At 40.1% G+C, this 20,061-nt stretch overlaps 1 protein-coding gene across 6 annotated transcripts in view; it reads left to right on the top strand.

Annotated features, from left to right (window-relative positions):
- Window positions 1–20,061, top strand: part of LRRC1 (leucine rich repeat containing 1) — a 165,119-nt gene that overhangs the window by 81,182 nt on the left and 63,876 nt on the right. For 3 of the 6 annotated variants that reach the window (XM_072142280.1, XM_072142283.1, XM_072142282.1), the window contains exons 9-14: window positions 1,039–1,157; window positions 9,523–9,606; window positions 13,633–13,748; window positions 14,703–14,875; window positions 16,214–16,353; window positions 16,821–16,940. In XM_072142280.1, coding sequence (XP_071998381.1) covers window positions 1,039–1,157; window positions 9,523–9,606; window positions 13,633–13,748; window positions 14,703–14,875; window positions 16,214–16,353; window positions 16,821–16,940 — 752 coding nt within the window. Of the gene's footprint in view, window positions 1–1,038; window positions 1,158–9,522; window positions 9,607–13,632; window positions 13,749–14,702; window positions 14,876–16,213; window positions 16,354–16,820; window positions 19,314–20,061 lie in introns of those variants that run through there. The other 3 variants (XM_072142281.1, XM_072142285.1, XM_072142284.1) reach the window with 3 other exon arrangements.

The raw sequence follows: 20,061 nt of genomic DNA, 5'->3' as shown, positions 1-20,061 counted from the left end.
CTTCTATCCCCTGAGCTCTGGCAACAGCGTTTAGTTTTCTTTACAGCAGCCGCGTTACCATAGCCTGCCATAGATGGGAACCTATTGAGGTTTCTAACTCTACACTCGGATTGACCTCCTCGACACTCGGGCACTGTTTTTTTTATTTATTTATTAATATATTTTCAGTAGGAATACCAGAGAGATGTGACAAAACAGTTTAACAAGAAAATAGTCTCCAGAATTGTTTAATTATGTGAAATGGAAATATTTATGGAAATTTATGTCCGGAAAAGTTAACAAGTCCCTTTTTAAGTGTCTGGGATGTTCTTGTTCTCTAGAAGAAAACCGCAAAGACTGAAACAGATTGCCCCACTATGGCTTGGTGCCTTTAGGCTGCATTCACACGAACATATGCCCGTCGGGCTGTAGCCGGGTGGATACACGTCCGGGGCAATGGAAAGGAGAAGGGCTGACCCCTCACCCTTCCATAAAAATGTACAACGTATGGGCCTTACACATGGGGAAAGATGGGGCATGCCCAATCTTTTTCCTGTGTACAGCGCCATATGGTGCCGCACATCTGGGGCAACGTATCGCTCCATGCAGCCATTGCAGTCTATGGGGGACGTATGTACAGCCACAAGCTTGCGGCCATATGTACATCCCCCATACAGTCATGAGAATGTAGCCTTAGAGTGTATTTTGAGTGTGTTTGATGTTTGTCTGCATTACAATGCAGTCGCATGTCTAATTATACGTAGAATTGAGAAATATTTTCTATTTCTTTGACAAGATATCATGCCTGGGTAAACAGAAGTGTTTGCAGGATGGAATTCTGTAATGAGGGAACTGGCACTTAATAAATGGAAAATAAGAATAAGGCATTCATCCAGTCTAGGCCAAGTTGAAGCTATATGATTGCTGTCTTACTTGTAGACGATAATGGTGTTGGCCTAAAAAGCAATCATATTAATGTTTTTTGTGAATCATTGAGGTTGATGTGATCATTAAAGGCAGACAATTGTAGTCTATTGTGAACACTTGTATTGTCTGCAGGCAAACTGAAGAAGCTGTCAATTCTCAAAGTGGACCAGAATCGGCTAATACAGCTTACAGAATGCATTGGAGAATGTGAGAGCCTTACAGAGCTCGTCCTTACAGAAAATCAACTTTTGGTGAGTGGACACATAGAATGATCTTTCTGGGTCATTGATACATGTTTGTTCTCAGTGTTCTCGATGCACTGCCCTTTAACATGACATGGATCACAGCTTGCTTTGCTTTTTCTAGTATGAGAATATATGAGCATATCTCGCCCTGTGTAGAACAAGCAACGCTTGTAGTGATTGCAATATAATTTACTCTGACAGCAATCTAGTGTTTGCTAACAGCTATGTCCCACTTCCGCAGTGTCCTTTGAGGGCATACATGGATTATAGGTCACCACTTGTGCTGTCTGTTGTTGCTGTCATTGTTTACAGCTGTTTTTTTTGTTTCTGTCAAAATCTTTCAGGAGCAGTTCCAGGAAATTCACATGTAAAATGTTTTGTTATGGGTGTTTATTTCTCCAGGACGCACTGAATGTATGTCTTTTTACAATATTTGTATCCTTAGTGGCCATTCCTTGGGTAAACGGATGCATTTTATTATTTTTAGCACTGTTGGTTAATTACACCAATTCCCGGTAACATCCTTGTGTAATGATTTACACACTGCTTCTTTATTGCCTTGTATAACACTTTTACACAGCTGCCATCTAACACTTCTAGCAACTGGCTGACACGTATATATGGACTGACTGCTGCCTTTTGGCATATTATTGCTATTTCTCCAATACAGAGAATTCTCAAGCAAAACTACTTTGGAAAAGACTGAAATGTTGCAATTTTAATTTGCAGGAATATACTTTTTATGAATGCCTGTAAAAGGCAGCAGCATCACATACAGCAGGCAGCAGCATCACACGCAGCATCACATACAGCAGGCAGCAGCAGCATTCACGCGCAGCAGCCATCACACGCAGCAGGCGGCATCACACGCAGCAGGCGGCATCACACGCAGCAGGCGGCATCACACGCAGCAGGCGGCATCACACGCAGCAGGCGGCATCACACGCAGCAGGCGGCATCACACGCATCACACGCAGCAGCACACGCAGCAGCACACGCAGCAGCACACGCAGCAGCACACGCAGCAGCACACGCAGCATTTTATTATTTTTAGCACTGTTGGTTAATAACACCAATTCCTGGTAACATCCTTGTGTAATGATTTACACACTGCTTCTTTATTGCCTTGTATAACACTTTTACACAGCTGCCATCTAACACTTCTAGCAACTGGCTGACACGTATATATGGACTGACTGCTGCCTTTTGGCATATTATTGCTATTTCTCCAATACAGAGAATTCTCAAGCAAAACTACTTTGGAAAAGACTGAAATGTTGCAATTTTAATTTGCAGGAATATACTTTTTATGAATGCCTGTAAAAGGCAGCAGCATCACATACAGCAGGCAGCAGCATCACACGCAGCATCACATACAGCAGGCAGCAGCAGCATTCACGCGCAGCAGCACACGCAGCAGGCAGCAGCACACGCAGCAGGCAGCAGCACACGCAGCAGCACACGCACCATCACACATGCAACAGCACACGCAGCATCACATACAGCAGGCAGCAGCAGCATTCACGCGCAGCAGCACACACAGCAGGCAGCAGCACACGCAGCAGGCAGCAGCACACGCAGCAGGCAGCAGCACACGCAGCAGGCAGCAGCACACGCAGCATCACACACACGCAGCAGGCAGCAGCACACGCAGCATTCGCACGCAGCAGGCAGCATTCGCACGCAGCTGCTGATGAAGTTCAGGAGCTCCGAGCTGGTGGGCGGAGCTTGCTCATCAGAGCTTCTGCAGCAGGTGCAGAGCTGAGCTCACCCGAGGTTCCTTTGCTGGCTGTCAGAGGCTGTGGTGGAGAAGCAGCAAAGTGATAACACTCCAGCTGACTGCTGCTCCACCAGGCAGTGAAGCCTCCGCACAGGCTTCCCGCTCACCCTTCTCCTTCATCAGCCCACCGGGAGCCGGTATGCCCCTCCTCCTGCCGGCAGCGATGCTGTTAATGGACGCAGGCGGCATGACATCATCAAATGCCGCCTGCGTCCTCCATAGATGAGCGCTGCAGTGAGGAATTGTGGCAGCGGCAGGTCTGTACTGCTTGTGGGTGATTCGGGCAAGTGCCCAAATCACCTACATCTGCCTCAGGGCTCTGCCTGAATGTAGCAGTGGAAAACACTACAGTAATCTGTTACTTGCTTTTATTATGACAACTTTAGGCCCTGACATACAGAAATACAAATGGAAGTTTCACTCCAGGGAATAAAATTAGTTCCCTCGGAGCAAAGAACAATAGTTCTGCTAATGTAAGAAAATAGTCTGTGGTGCAGAATTCTCCATTGTTGTGTTTGCTTGTTGCACAGATTATCATTTGCATGCAAATAAAGAAGTACTTGTTAGAGGAGCACTGTCACATCCATTTATTCCAGCATGCTGCCTCAGTGTGCAGGCTCTTGCAGCTGTCCTCGCTGCGCTTTTGCTAGGACTTGAGAGTAATTTGTCCTGACAGAAATCTGTTCTTTCTTTGGCCTACAAATGTTTTCTAAGGGCATAGAGTTGTTGTAAATATTCTCCTCTCCCTACATCTGAGCACCACTGTTTTGTGTGGCTGGCTGATTTTTATGTTTTACTTAAAACATAAATGAAAAAAATTAAAGCTGTCAAAAAGACATTTTCAATTCAATTCCTGACCATAAAATGGCTGCACATGTGATCTCTTTCTATCCATGAACATGATAGCCTGTTAGAGATCTCATGACCCTCCATCTGCAGCCATTGTATGGACAGGACTGTCTGGCTAATATTGGAACTGTACTGTCCATTGAGAACCGAGCACTGACCAGTGATGGATTCAATGTTCTGAACCGGGGCATTTATATTAGTAGTGGTTTTGTTTTGTTATTCTGTACTTAACCCCTTGCCGCTCTGCGCCGTAGCTGTACTGTGCTGAGTCCCGCGAATAGCGCTCAGCGCAGTACAGCTACTGCGCAGAGACGATGCCGGTTCAGCGCTGTACAGCAGCCGAACCAGCATCGTTAGCCGCGGGATTTCAGCGGTAATCTACCGATGACATCCCCGGCTACCACCCGCGGTCGGAGTGGGCTCCGATCGCGGGTGTTTAACCCGTTAAATGCCGCGGTCAACGCGACCGCGGCATTTAACATGCCTTCTGGGGGTCTTTACCCCACGATGGCCCCCCCCCCCCCCGCACCGATTTCGGGGGGGGGGGGGGGCGGGCGATCGCTATTTTGGCTGGCACTGGCGTCTGTGGCGTCATCTTAAAGGCAAATTGTCAGCCTATGCATTTGCATAGGATGGCACTGCTAATACCCTGCAATACATTAGTATTGCAGGATATTATCATGAACAAGCAATCTGATGATTGCTTGTTCATATCCCATGGTGGAACATGTAAAAAAATGTACAAAATAATGTTTTTCAATAAAAAATTACTTTATAAATCACTAAAAATGCCCATAAGTCCCAAAACATATAAAGAGACATATAACGCTCAAAAAAGTCTAAATCATAACACAAACCCCACATATATAGTATCATCGCGTCCGTAACAATCCATAGAATAAAACTAAATAACTATTGAACCCATATGATGAACGCCGTAAAAAAAAAAAACATTAAAAACCTGCCAAAAATTATGATTTTTACCTATTATATCCCACTAAAAATGCAATAAAAAGTGATCAACAAAACATATGTACTCCAGAATGATATTGTTGCAAAGAACAACATGTCCCGCAAAAAACAAGCCATCAACCAGCTCTGTAGCCAAAAACGTAACAATCTTATGCCACTTGGAAGACGGCGATGCAAAAATGATAGATTTTTCCCCACATTAGGGTTTTATTTGGCAAATTTAGTAAAACATAAGAAAAAATATTCATGTCTGGTATCCCCGTAATCGTATCGACCCATAGAATAAAGATAACAGGATTATTAGGCTATACGGTGAACACGAAAAAAAAAAAAAGTTTAATCCAGTACAGAATTGATGCTTTTCTACTTATGACCTCAAAAAAAGTTCCTAAATTTTCAACAATAGGTGATACCAACCCCAAAATGGTAACACTGGAAAAAGCATCTCGTCCCGCAAAAAAAATGCCGTCACATGGCCCAAATAATGGAAAAGCGAAAATTTTATAGCCTTCAAAAGGGGGTAACGAGAAAACTAAAATCCTGGCAGCTGCAGGGTGCTCCTTCCCTTCTGCGCCTCGCTGTGCCCCCATAACACAAGTAACGCCACATGTGGGGGGTCGCTGCACTCACCATAAAATTTGTTCTACAATTTCTCCTGAGTTTTCTCTTTTTATCTTTTGGAAATGTGTACATTTTAGGGCTAAATGAACGTATAACCGACAAAATTTGACCATTCTAAATTTCACCGCCATTTTGATTCAATTACTATGAAGATCTCAAGGGGTTAACAATCTTTGTAAATGCTGTTTCTGATAGTTTGAGGTGTGCAGATTTGAAAATGGGTTGGTTATATAGGGGGTTTTGTTGCTAAATATGTAAAATTTGATTTCAAACTGTATTTATCCCCAAAATAGTCAATTCCGAAAATACGGAAAATCGCTATTCGATTTGTAGGCCGCGTGACGTCAAAATAAATTATCCAAACATTTCAAAAATTATGAAAATGTAAAGTAGACAAATGGGAAATGTTATTCTGCAAGTTATTTAGGTGGTAAATCTATCTGCCTGAAAACGCGGTGATTTTGAATTTCGAAAATGGCAAATTTTTGTAAATAAACGCAAAACGTATCAGCCAAAATTTACCACTAAAATGAAGTACAACATGTGGGGAAAAAACAATCTCAGAATCGCTTTGATAAGTAACAGTGTTCAAAAGTTATAACCATATAAAGAGACGCAGGTCAGAATCTAAAAAATGGGACTGAGCCTTAACCTGCAAACAGGCTGCGTCCTTAAGGGGTTAAAATTGTGATACAATTTACTCTCTGTATCGAGGGCGAAATTCTGTTGTTGTGACAACTGTAGAAAAGTGCGGATGTGATGAAAAACTTAGAAAGATTACGTTCAGTCAGTTTTGATTCAAAAATCAAATGTGGATCATGTAAAACAAAGTGGAACGCCTATAATCTTGTGAAGAAAAAAATAATCTTGTACTTGCCTTTCCTGCTCCTGTGAAGTAGCAGCAGTTCTCATCTCTTTTCCTCTGTATGCTGAGCTGAAGTTGGCAGGCACGATGATGTCATTACATTTTTGTCTGACCGTATCGGAGCTGGGGAAAAGGTGGCATTATATGGGGGCAGCTACAGGAAAGGGGACATTATTCTGGTTATGAAAAGGTTGAAGGGCAATGGTGTAAAGGACAGCTGCATATTTGTGAATCTACTTCTGGTTTTACCTAAAAGTATAATGGCACCCAAACTTGGGTTGCATCAATATCAGAATTTTGAGTGTGATACGATACCTAGAACAATACCACAATACTCAATATGATGCTTTCAAGAAAAGAAAAATGTATTATCTGAATGTCTAGGATGCGGTGACATGGGCCATTTAAATTGCTCTTATAAATGCAATGCAAACGTTTGGGGATGGAGCTCGGCCCAATGGCATATTTCCATTGAAGCATGTGCACTCGGTAACGGTCAACCAGTGTTTTGTGAGGAGAGCTTTAGTGTTTTATGACAGTTTATTATATGTATTGTAAAGGTTGTCCTGGTAATGTTAATATAAAATGGTATACTAAATAGTATAATTTAGGGTTCAGTTTTTATGTCTGTAATCCATTCTTTTTTTGCGGATGGCAAACGGACCCATTGTTTCCTAAGGGTCTGTTCACATGTCCGTGCATTGAGAAAAAAATTGCAGCATGCTTTATTTTGTCTCTCATACAGACACAGACATCCATAGAAGTTGATGGAGCCGCAAAAAACATGCATGACATCCATCTGCAGACTGTTTTTTCTCAAATGATGCTAGGCAACCAACTGGGCAGTGCAGGAAGTGGATTAGATTTCATATGTTAATCCATACAATATGAACATCACGTCTGCATTTTTTGCTGATGCACAGCAGACACATCTGTTTGAATGAACCCTTATTTTTTGTCTTAAACACTTTTATTTAACTATATTATATGCTTAATAATTTAATAAAGATAATATGATACATCTTAGAGAGATCTCTCTTTATATCTCTATATACAAGTGCATAAAGCCTATGTCAGTGTAAGGCCGAATTTATGCCCGCTGGGCAGACATGTGTGGCGGGATGAAGAGGGGTGACCCACTCCTCTCTCAATAGAAATGCACGGCTTCCAGGGAAAGATGTCCTTTCTTTTTCACGTGTACGGAGCGGTACAGTGCCACACACGGTTATCGCCGTCTATAGGGAACGTTTGTACAGCCACAAGCCTTTAGCCGTACATATGTCCCCCATACGTTCATGTGAATGCGACCCAACTGTGAAGCTCTTAGTTACATAAAATCCTCCAACTGTTAACCAGTAAGCCCATAGTCCAGTGGATTAGAGCCCATCCGCGTTCCTGCTTCTCTAGCTAAGCACTTGTAACTCCCTTCCCTGCTCCTGCGGCGCTCCCCCCACCCACTGTCCACGGAAATCTCATTCAGCACAGAGCAGATACCCTGTTTCCCCGAAAATAAGACAGTGTCTTATATTAATTTTTGCTCCTAAAGTGGCACTAGGTCTTATTTTCAGGGGACGTCTTATTTTTCCATGAACAAGAATTTACATTTATTGTTGAACAAAAAAATCAACTTCTCTAATATCCTTATGACTACAAACTCTGAATTTCGTGCAGAATTTCGTGTGACTCCATTTCTATTAGAATCATTGGCCCCGATCTCTCATATTTAGTAAAAGCACTTTCCATAAATGACCCTTCTTATCCTGGTAGCTGCTGGGATCACAGTTGCAGCACAAGAGTCAGTGATTTACTTCCATGAATTGTTCACCATGTCACAACCTTCTGCAGCATCTTAAAGATCTACTAATACTAATGTATGGGGTGGGAGGAGTCGCTGCAATGGCGGCCGCTAGGTCTTATTTTCAGGGGAGGCCTTATATTCCTAAGCCTGAACAAAATTGTACTAGGTCTTATTTTCGGGGGATGTCTTATTTTAGGGGAAACAGGGTATTCACTTCTGCTTTATTTAGATATATGTAAAACTTTATTTTCTAGCGAAGGTACAATAGCAACGCTGTGTAAACTTATGGCAGCAATCACCCTGCTGGCATCTTTCCTGCAGCATTAATGATTCATAGAAAAAAATCTACCATAAAATTTTATGTGCAAGGGGGATCCTTAAAGAGTCCCATAAATTGTACTAGAGGCATTTTTTCTCACATTGACCCTGAAAACAGGGGTCCGTTTCTCGCTAGTTGAATAAAGCAGCAGGTGGAGCCGCAAGCCGGAAGGAGAGGGAAAGCTGAGCAACCACACAGCAAAACGGGGCAAGAATAGGTCCTGCTCTATCTTTTGCGGCAAGGCCACCCAGTGCGCTGGCCTTTTTTGACCACAATGACAGCAGTGATCTGGCTTTAGCCAGATCGTGCAGCCAGATCATGGCACAACACACTGCAGTGTGCATGTAGCCTCACATGGCATATCCTGTTACTTTATGTTTATCATGTACATAGTGAAATAAGTTCAGTGATTATAGGTGGTCCCCTACTTAAGAGCACCTGACTTACAGACAACCCCTAGTTACAGACAGACCTCTCTGCCCCCTGTGACCTCTGGTGAAGCTCTCTGGATACATTACTTTAGTCCTAGGCTGCAATGATCAGCTGTAAGGTGTTTGTAATGAAGCTTTATTGATGATCCTTAGTGCCATTACAGCAAAAAATTTTGAAACTCCAGTTGTCACTGGGGCAAAAAAAATTTTTTGTCTGGATCTACCATTATCTACTGTTCAGACTTGTATACAAATTCTACTTAAGAACAGAACTAAAGAACCTATGTTATAAGTAACCCGGGAACTGCCTGTACTACTAAATTCCACTGAGAGAAAAATAAAAATAATACTCCATTTTGGTCAGGTCTGCTATCTCTGAACTTGGACAACCTGCTGCTGGTGGATTTCTCCAGCGTTTCAAATAATTCCAGTTTCATGAAATATTTAAAATGTTAAATGTTTAAAAATCAAACCTTGGTGCTAGTAACGATGGTTTTTCCCATCTGCTGATATACAAATGCCATATCCCCCGCTGACAGGACTGTGAGGCTTTGTTCCTTTTCTGTAACAAGACTCTATAAATGTATGTAAAGGCGCTTCTTTTGTTTTCTGAACATGTCATTGAGAAATAATCAGAAATAAATGAAAACCCTGCTTTACACCTAATCTAATATCTAGCATTCTCCAGCATTTTGCCCGCCAAATACAATTCCTGCTTCTTTGTTTATATCCTCAGGTTTTGCCAAGAAGCATTGGGAAATTAAAGAAGCTGAACAACTTGAACGTTGATAGAAACAAATTAATGTCCCTGCCAAAAGAGGTAAGAGGAGAATGAAGTACAGCAACCATCCTCAGGTATACCACATGGCTGTATCACTTTGCTTACTGATAACCAAAATGAGCAGGACAAAGCCATGCGGGCTGTCTGTCTATGTATGAATCAAAAGGCTGTGCAACCATCTTCTGGGGCCAAACTATTGAATCTGGCCAGAGACATTAGATGTCTGTAGGTTAAAAAAATCAGGTGGGGTCAGTCGTAGTGGGATGTAAATGTGTTCCTGCACAGTGTAACAGCCTGTGCAGCCTCAGCACGGAGGATGGGGCATAACTACAAAGGTAGCAGCCATAGTGTCTGCTACCGGACACTCGAGCACACAATGTTATGATGCTAGTGAGCAGCAGGATATTGTGCACCGGGTGGCTTGAAGGAAGTGCTTTCTGCTGCTCAGACTTGTACACACACTGCTAGAATATGTTTGCTGGTCTCGAAGGCCATCTCTGTGGACACCCTTAAGTCCCATTGGTTTGTGGTTTAAAACGACAGAAGGGTGCCTCCCATACATGTATCCCTATGGAAAACTGAAGTTTCCAAGACGGCACTAGTCTAGATACTAGTTTACAACTTGTGCCTTGAGTCTTCTGTTCTATCAGAGGAAGAAAAAAACTGTGAAAAAGGGGTTGTTCAACCCCTTAAGGACAAGGCCTTTTTTTGTTTTCGCGTTTTTATTTTTCACTCCCCACCTTCAAAAATCTATAACTTTTTTTATTTTTCCATGTAAAGAGCTGTGTGACGGCTTATTTTCTGCGTAGCAAATAGCACCTCGTAGTGGTAGTATTCAATATTCCATGCAGTGAAAATGATGAAAAAACACATTTGCGCCATTTCTTATGCGCTTGGTTTTTACAGCTTTCACTTTGCGCCCCAAATGACAAGTCTACTTCATTCATTGGGTCAATACAATCACGGGGATACCAAATTTGTATAGGTTTTAAAATGTTTTCATACATTTACAAAAATTAAAACCTCCTGTACAGAAAAAAATTTCTTCATTTTGCCATCTTCGTGCGCTTATAACTTTTTCATACTTTGGTGTACGGATCTGTGGTTGGTGTCATTTTTTGTGACTTTTGATTACCTTTTCAATACTTTTATTTTTAGGACTGTATGACCTTTTGGTCACTTTTTATAGAATTTTTTTCTATTTTTCATAATGGCAAAAAAATGCTATTTGCGACTTCGGGCGCTATTTTCCGTTACAGGGTTAAACGCAGTGAAAAACTTATTATATTTTGATAGATCGGACATTTCCGGACGCGGTGATACCTAATGTGTTTATGATTTTTACTGTTTATTTATATTAGTTCTAGGGAAAGGGGGGTGATTTGAATTTTTAGTTTTTTTTTTTTTAATATAATTTTTTTTTTGTTAAATTAAAAAAGTATTTTTTTTTACTATTTTTCAGACTCCCTAGGGTACTTTAACCCTAGGTTGTCTGATTGATCCTACCATACACTGCCATACTACAGTATGGCAGTATATGGGGATTTTGCTCACCATCTATTTTAATGTGCAAATCGCACATTATAATAGATAGCCGAGATCATGATAGCCTCGGATCTTTGTGTGATCCGAGGCTGTCATGACAACAGATTGCTGCTCCCTGATGAAGTCACGCCCACTGATGAAGTCCCCTATGAAGTCACGCAGTCAAGCTGCCGGCTCTTTAATGACGCCGGCAGCTTTGCTGGCATCGATCAAAGGGTTAACACCCGCGATTGGTGGAAGCACCAATCGCGGGTGATAGTGATGGGCATTTGCTTCATTATGAAGCAAATGCCCAGTGAGTATGAAGAGGGATCAGCCCGTGAGCCCTCTTCATACTCCCCCATGCGCAGCAAGACGTAAGGTTACGTCTTATTGCGCTATGGCAGTGATGGCTAACCTATGGCACTGGTGCCAGAGGTGCCACTCAGAGCCCTTTCTGTGGGCACTCAGGCCATCGCCAGAGATGACTCCAAGTATCTTCCTGCAGTCCCAGACAGCCCAGGACTTGCTGTGCACAGAGCTATTTTAAAGTGACAGCTCTACCTGGGACTATTTTCTGCTTTATTGGTGTCCTCAGGGTGCTGGTATCAATGAAAACTGTGACAGAGAAGGGAGTATAAATCATAAATTAAATTTCTGTGTTGGCACTTTGCGATAAATAAGCGGGTCTATGCGCTATGGGGTTAAAACACCCAATGTTTTCAATGGATGTGTAAATACATAGGTTGTCATCAGTTTGCGTCGGTTAATTTTCTACTGAAGGAAAAGTTGTGTTTGTAGGACTTTTTCCTCTGTACAAAAAACTGAAACCTGACAGATGGGAAATTGTAAAACACTGACAACTGATTTACAAATTACATATTTTAAAAACTGATGCTTTTACAAACCTTAGTTATGACAGATCTGTGTTTTTTTTCAGTTATTTAATTTTCTGACAATCTCGATTGGGGCATTTATCAATCCTTTTGATGTAGAAAAAGGTGTAGTCTCCACCTCCAAATAAAGGTGTTTTTCACTCCCCATGCCTCTTTTCAAAAAGTGGTTATGAGAAGGCAGGGAAAGATTTACTAGTGCAACACTTATCTGGCATGAAGGGTGACAGCAGTAAATTCCAGTCCCATACTGAAGTTATTTGTTGTGGGCCATGTGCTGAAGTTATGATGAGGCCTACACCTCATTATTAGGTGCACACCTTACTAGTCGAAGGGGATATCAAGGCCATTGGGAAAAGAGGCAGTCTTTAAAATCTCTGCCAATGACCATTCCACCGTATAGGTCATTTATAACTGACAACTCCAACCATCTGTTTCACACAGAGAAGAGCCAGACAGCACCATCTGTAGTATAGCAGCCATGACATTTTAGTGCAGACATCCCAACCTTTTCTAGTTACACCCTTGATGGAGTTCTAGTAATGCCCCAGAGCCCTTCTGGTTTAGTAGCAAAAGTGCCCCAAACCCTTCTGTTTTTTTTTTTTTTTAATTGAACTTTAAAACTGAAAATTTAAACTTATTGGACTTGATTAGGAAAGGCACACACCTGTTTATGTAAAACCCCACATGAGCACATGAGTATCATGTGGTCTAAGGAACTGCCCAAGGAGCTTAGAGACAGAATTGTGGCAAGGCACAGATCTGGCCAAGGTTACAAAAGAATTTCTGCAGCACTCAAGCACAATGGCCTCCTAATCCTTAAATGGAAGAAGTTTGGGACAACCACAACTCTTCTTCGACCTGGCGGTGCAACCAAACTAAACAATTGTGGGAGAAAAGCCTTGGTGAGTGAGGTAAAGAAGAACCCCTAGATGGCACCAGTCCTTGCAGTTGACTTGTGCTGTAATGGAATCCGACCTTGGCACCCAGACTCCAGATGTGCGTGGCTACCGCCATTTTGCCTTTGATTGGCACTCTCAATGTCATCATCACATGCGCACTAGTCCACGTCAATGATAGCTGGGCCTGTTCTTGCACACAATCTATTAAGTGTTTTTAGACCCCTACAGTCCTCCTGCAGACTGTAACAACATTTAAAAATGTACCAAAAATTCTAATTGCCCTCTTCTTCCATAGAATAAATATATTATATTACATTTTAATTGTTTATCTGTATAATATATTTCATCTTGGTAGAGGAACCCAATAGGATAACATGGAAGTACTGTTATCCTGAAACGTTTAACAGGAATAATGACATTATTTACTTGTATTGGGAAAATGCATATTGTGAAACCCCTGCTTTTATGTGCAAACTATAAATTATTTTCCCTGAAAATGAAAAGCATTTAGTTCCTTGTCAATGGCTGGGCAATCATTTTCATGTATTTGAAGAGAATTCTAAACTACAGTACTTAATATGTGCTTTCTTAGACTGTCATTTTTATTGTCTAAGCCACTTAGTCTAAAGTCATATGGAGAAGTCAGGTGTAAGGATTGAAATGATCTTTTTCCATTTGTCTCGTATATTTTTCAAAATGAAACTGAAATTCAAAATGTGTAATTTGTGTCTTTCTTCTCCTCATAGATTGGTGGCTGCTGCAGTCTTAATGTTTTCTGTGTACGTGAAAATAGGTTAACTAGAATTCCTTCTGAAATTGCACAAGCTACCGAGCTCCATGTCTTAGATGTTGCAGGAAATAGGTAATGTAGCAGATTGTAGCTGATTTTTGGATAAGATATAATACCACCAATATAATTTTATTGTCTGTGCATGTAAGCTATTCTGTTCTGTGCTGTGGACAACAGTTCTAACATTCTTTACAATCTCCTCAACACAAGAAACCTCCGTAACTTTTATTCAAGATTGTTGTGAACATGCTGTGTAGATGTGATTGTGCGGAAAGTGGAAGCTGGTTTTACCACCTGTTGGAAATGGTTCATGTTGTAGCTACCGCTAGCAGTACCTTTTTTACCATTGTATTAATGTTTGCTATTCGGCAGTCATCGTATATTAACATCACAATATCTACAGAACAGCATGTGTCTGCCTGTTATGAGCCGTAGTGGCTAATGTAAAAATTGAGATATATTATTATTGTTATTGTAAAAGAACTCTAAATTTAATATATAACCAAGAATATAAATATATAATGGTAAAGTAATAACAATAAAGACAGAAGTTGCTACTGAAGAAAATGAAATTGTTAATTTTAGCCAAAATTGCCTGGCCCTGTAATAGAGATTAGATTTCTTTCAGAAAGTCCTGACAAGGACTTAAAGTACATTTTTAGCTTTGAGCGTTGTTTTGAGTAATTAAATTGATTCACTCCCTCCACCAACTCTGACATTCTTACATAGGTGTGGCTGGTACAGAGCTGGTAAAAAATTTTCTCCAGCCCCCTTCTTAACAAAAAATGAGAGAGATCCTGGGATACTCCTTTTAAGCAGTTACTGTAAAGTAACTATGGGAATAACTATAAAGCTCTAATTTTGTCAACCAAAAAACACTATAATTGGAGGAATAACCAAAGTGATGGAAATTGTAACAAAGAACTGTTAAAGAAGGCAGGGAATGTGGTTACCGACCTTCTAGAGTGGATTACCGGTATGTTTTTTTTTTTAAATTATTAATTTTTTTTTTCTTTTCTCCTGTAGGTTATCACATTTACCCTTGTCATTGACATCACTGAAGCTAAAGGCTTTATGGTTATCAGATAACCAGTCTCAGCCTTTGTTGACCTTTCAGACAGATGTGGATATGGAAACCGGAGAAAAAGTCTTGACTTGTGTGTTACTTCCACAGATGCCTTCTGATCCTTCTGGCCAAGGTATCAACATTATATTGTGGCTGTGGCTTTTTATCTAGTGATGTTATACATGACATTAGCCATAGAGAGCAGAAAGAGTAAATAAATCAGGCAATACCTTTTTGATGGTGAGCCCCATAGTGTATTACCCTTCTGTTGTAAATGTGATGTCTGTATATATGTCATTCTCTTGCTTTAAAGTTTTTTTAATGTCCTTTGATGATCACTAGTCCTACTGTAGACAACATTTTAAAACACAACAGATACAGTGCTTCTATATACATGTTATATATGCTCCTTTTAGGTTTCAAGTATTACTTTGCGCCAGCCATCATTATAAATCTGGTGTTCTCCTCAATATACCATGGATGTGTACATTTTCCTAACTGCATGGGGCACTATTTTAGTAAATTTCAATGTTTAGTACTTTGATTTAAAAAGATGAATAGGATTTTATTGATGGGGTCAGCTCAAAGTAATATGAGGTTCAAATGTTCTTGTTTTGCCTTGTTTTGCCTTTTCATCATATTGAATCACAAAGTAAAAAATATCAACTTTTGCCGGTTACAAGCTACACCTAAGATCCTGTTCTGTTACCATATGAAAGCTAAACAAAAGTCCCAAAAAAGTAATGTCAAAAGTAGTTTTCCCTTAAAGGAAATCTAACATGATAACATATCATGATAAAGGCACTGTGACTGTGGTAATCTACTCATATTTGTTATGCATGGCTTCCATCCTGCTAAAATCAACGCCCCCTACAGGCACCCCGGCTCAGCCTGTGTGCGCCTGTGTCAGTCTTCTCTCCACCAAACTCATGCAGTTCCCTCAACCATCCCCACACTGCTGACAGGGAGCCAGGTAATGTAAATAAATCCATTATTATTGAACCTATCACCAGCTAAAACTTACATTCCTGCTAACAGGTTTGCTCCAAGTAGGAGGATTTAATTTTTATTTTGAGGAATGGCTTTATTTATGTATTTTTTTTTTTTCACTTAATTTGTCTGAGATTTTTTTGGGGCTGGCCAGCACCAGGCACTCATGTAGGTTCTGCAAATTCTTTTCCAATTGATGAATGAGACTCTTATCCTCTTAATATGATACTAAAAGCATGATTCTAGATACTATTCGGGTGCTGCTCCCCCACCAACCTCTAATAGAGACTTCTCTAGAATAAAAATGTACTTTGCGCAATTGAATGCAACTTTGGAGGTTTTATGGGTAAATGGGCATTATTTTACAAAAAAGAATTCTAGATTGGATATTTCTTTCCTTGCCTGAGGGGGCAGTAGTTTAAAGCTATCTAGATTAGTCTCTGTGTCTTTCTCTGTTTAACTTGAATTTGTTTTCCGGCAGCAGACAATTTACCAAGATGTGGGGCCTTTGAGAGCCTGGTTAATGATATGTCCGATGACACCTGGAATGAGCGAGCAATGAATAGAATAAGTGCCATACGGTTCTTGGATGATGAGAAAGAAGATGACGACGATGAAACGGTACCTTTCTATTTTCAGTCTTGGATAAAGTGTTCATTGTGGAAATGTGTATAGGTTATAAAGTATCTGAACAATTGCTGCAGCTTCTCGTGTAGTAGCCTCTGATCATTCTGTCTCCCGACATCCCTTAACATAATATATTTACTGGTCTAGTTCCCTTTGTTTCTAAGGGTGGACAGAATGTGCATCTATTAACATGATTAGAAATCTGAACTATATATATAATTTGTCAGAATTTCTTGGCTTCCTGCAGCCAGCAACTACACCGTTCCACCATTTTTTTTACCAAATGCCTGAACTGGTTCTCCTTTGTGTCCCTTAGCTAACCTCTGTTTCTGTATAGAGTTGTCATAGTTGTCACTTCTAGAACACTTATGTAGGCAATCCTTTATAATGCAGCAGCTGCTGCACATGTCTCTTTCTCTGGACCACTCTGTTGCCATTTAATCTGTATCCTTTTCTTTAAGGCAACACTTCTGAGACGAGCCACTCCGCACCCTGGTGAGCTGAAGACTATGAAAAAGACTGTGGAAAACCTGCGTACAACTCTGAATGCTGCTAAGAGCCTGGACTCTAACAAAAATGAGGTCAATAACTCCATTGACAGACTGACCACGTCTGTGTAGAGAACCGCCTCCATCATACCTCCTGTGTCTTCCCCTGCTGTTGAAATGTCTCCCTATTTCCAGGACCACATCCAGCCCCTTGTTTTTAACCAGAACATTTATCCATCATCCTTCCTTTTACTACATATGTTGAGATGCTGCAGTCTGGACAGAAAGTGCCTTTTATCATCCAGATGTTTGCATCTATGACCTTCTAACTTAATGCTGTAATTTTATATGTTCCCAATCTTGTTTTAAGAAGTAGTACACACTACTGTTTAGTTGTTTGTTTTTATTTTTAAAATTTTACATTTGGAAATATCTTTATTTTTTAACTCCCGGAGTATATTATATATCATAATATGATATTCTGTGGACTTGTTAGGGATTCAATAGTGGAAATCATACTTTTATATGTTTTGGCAGCTTAACTGGTGTATATTTGGATAAATAATTATGCTGTGTGGTAGGTGGAAAACATTGTTTTGCTAGCATAAATTTGAGTACGGTACAGATCCCACATATTTGTAGGATGTAGAAAGTTTGTTTATATATGTTAAGAATATGTGCCATTAGGATGTGCCTTAAAGGAGAGGTGGGTAATATATGTTTTAAACCCTTTTTCCTTCTAGAAACAGATGCCTTCATTTAAGCCCAATTTAATACATACAGTACAGAGTGGCAAAGAAGCCATAGAGGTAGAGAGCGTGCAGCTTCTACATTGATAAGTGCTTTCATTCTCATGTTCTCTAGTGCATGAATCCTAAGGCTGCGTGCCGATGAGCAAGTGCAGTCCGAGAAAAACCCTGTGTGCAATGGATGGATTTTCCGGGCCAAAATACCTGGACTGAACTTGGCATATGAGTTATGTCCAGTGATTTGATGTTCAGTCCATGAAATCCTTCCAGCTCACTGAGCATTTTTCCTGGACTGCACTTGCCCATGGCCAAGTGGCCTAAGAGGAGTTGCGATTATTCCATATCCGTTTTTCAAAACGGTGTTTAAGAAACCTTTTATGAGAATTGCAAACCTTTCTGGCGTAGATTTGGACTATAATAGTGCTTCCAAGATCTAAGCAATAGAATCATGTTCATATTTGGGACCAATATTTCAACGAACACTCCAGCGAATAATTAAAAAAAAAAATCTGCCCTCATATGGTAGATCTTATGTGTTCCCCTTTCTTTGCCTACTCTAAATTGCCATCTCCATGACTCCAAGCCCAGTAAGTGACCACTTGGGACTCACAAATGTCTCAGCACTGTTGTTAGGGCTATTAAAGGACATAATATATCTGTAACTGAACCATTCCAGTGAATAAATCTAAAGAAGTATATATAGATCCTCCGACATAAGCCAGAGGCCGGATCTTTAGTGTTCCCTGGATTCACCTTTGAAGTCCTCTAATGATCATGTTGGCCAACATTATTTTAGGGTTATGCACTGAGTGAAATGTATTTTATTTTATGCCTGTTGACATATATTTTGATCTTTTTAGTGGGGATCTTATTCTAGGGTTGACCAAGGTTCAAAACATGGTAATTCTATATGGTTTTATTTTTAATATTCAGTAGGAAATCTACAGCTGTTATGCACACAAACCCTAGAGGAAAGCTCAGCTTGTTTTGTGGCAAAGCTATAGATAAGTTATTTGTTGTTTAAACTGTTACCATCTTGTGGCAATACCAACTGTGGTTGAGATTGTGCAGTGGACCTCAATCTGCACAATCGGTTGTCTTCACATTATTAGTAACACACTACCTCAGCAGTATAAAAAAATAGCCTTGTTCTAGTGCCAGTAAGCGACACAACATTGCACCTATCAACACTAAAAGTCTTGTTAACTTGTATGTGATTTTGTATTCTCTAATAAGTGTCATTTAATGGTGCATGTTGCCACCACTGTGCCAAGATATGTATGGTGTAAGATAGGTCAATTACAGCGGCCTAAAGGGTATTTGCAGAAAACTGAGATCAGAAGTGTAGATTAAACTCTTTAATGTTGTATATGTGTAAAAAGAGAGAATCTTCACTACAGCCTTAAGAATCAACCTAATGATGCCTTGTATATTTTCTGACAACTAGCTTTAATAACGAAATGATACAGCTTGTAGGTGTAAGCCTCGTGTTTAGCCAAGAAGAGACATTTCATTACTGCACACAGACACAAATCCCTTTTAAGTTGCCAGTGTGAAATTTGGATTTAAAATAATGTATTAATTGTAAATTGTGATTGGATGTGAATATATGTGTAAATGGAGCTACAAGATTTGTTTTGGCACATTCTGAGGTGTTCTATCACACAGTAATCGGAAAGGCTTGTGCCAGAAATAAAATAAAATACGTTGTCACTGATCAGAGACTTGTTAATTGTTTATTTCTTTTTGTTCTACAGACTATAGAAGTGAATTATAGTTTATTTACTGTAATCTGAAATGTGATATTCCAACAAGCTCAACGCCTAAGCTGTGTAACTGGAATTGATTGTTGAATCTTAATGAAAAGATACATTTACTTTTGTATTAAGTATAATAATGCTTTTCTTTCGATTTGAATGCATAGTCATTTTATGGATTCATTGAAAAATGGTTACCAGTTGTAGTGGAGATAAATTATATAATCATGTTTGGTTTGTAATGTTCCATTCAGTCAGTGTGTGACTAAATTACATGATCTGGAAGACTAATGACGTTTAGGTTTGGTCTAATTGCTTTTCTATATACATTTTAAGGGAAATCAACCACACACAAAAAAAAAAAAAAAAAAAACCTACAAACGCTCCTTTTCATCTTTAACCGGCGCTGTCCTTCATGTGAAAGACATGAATTCAATAGGCGCCATTCGCGGTAAGGTACGAGTGCACACTGTGTCGTGGCTGCAAAAAAGATAGAGCCTGCTCTATATTTAGCTGTAGGAACAGCCGTGCACTCACCCCTCCAACTCTACATAACATCTATCAGTACATTATCAACATTTTTTGATTCGAAGCATACATTGGTAACACATTCCTTTTTAAGAATCATATAAGCCACTTTGCTTTTCTGAACTGATATTGCAGCAAAGATGGTGCTTATGCTTCTGGGGATGAAGTTATTAGTAAGGG

The sequence above is a fragment of the Engystomops pustulosus genome, chromosome 3 (assembly GCF_040894005.1).
Source record: "Engystomops pustulosus chromosome 3, aEngPut4.maternal, whole genome shotgun sequence".
Classification (NCBI taxonomy): domain Eukaryota; kingdom Metazoa; phylum Chordata; class Amphibia; order Anura; family Leptodactylidae; genus Engystomops; species Engystomops pustulosus.
This window is presented reverse-complemented; position numbering and strand designations above follow the sequence as displayed.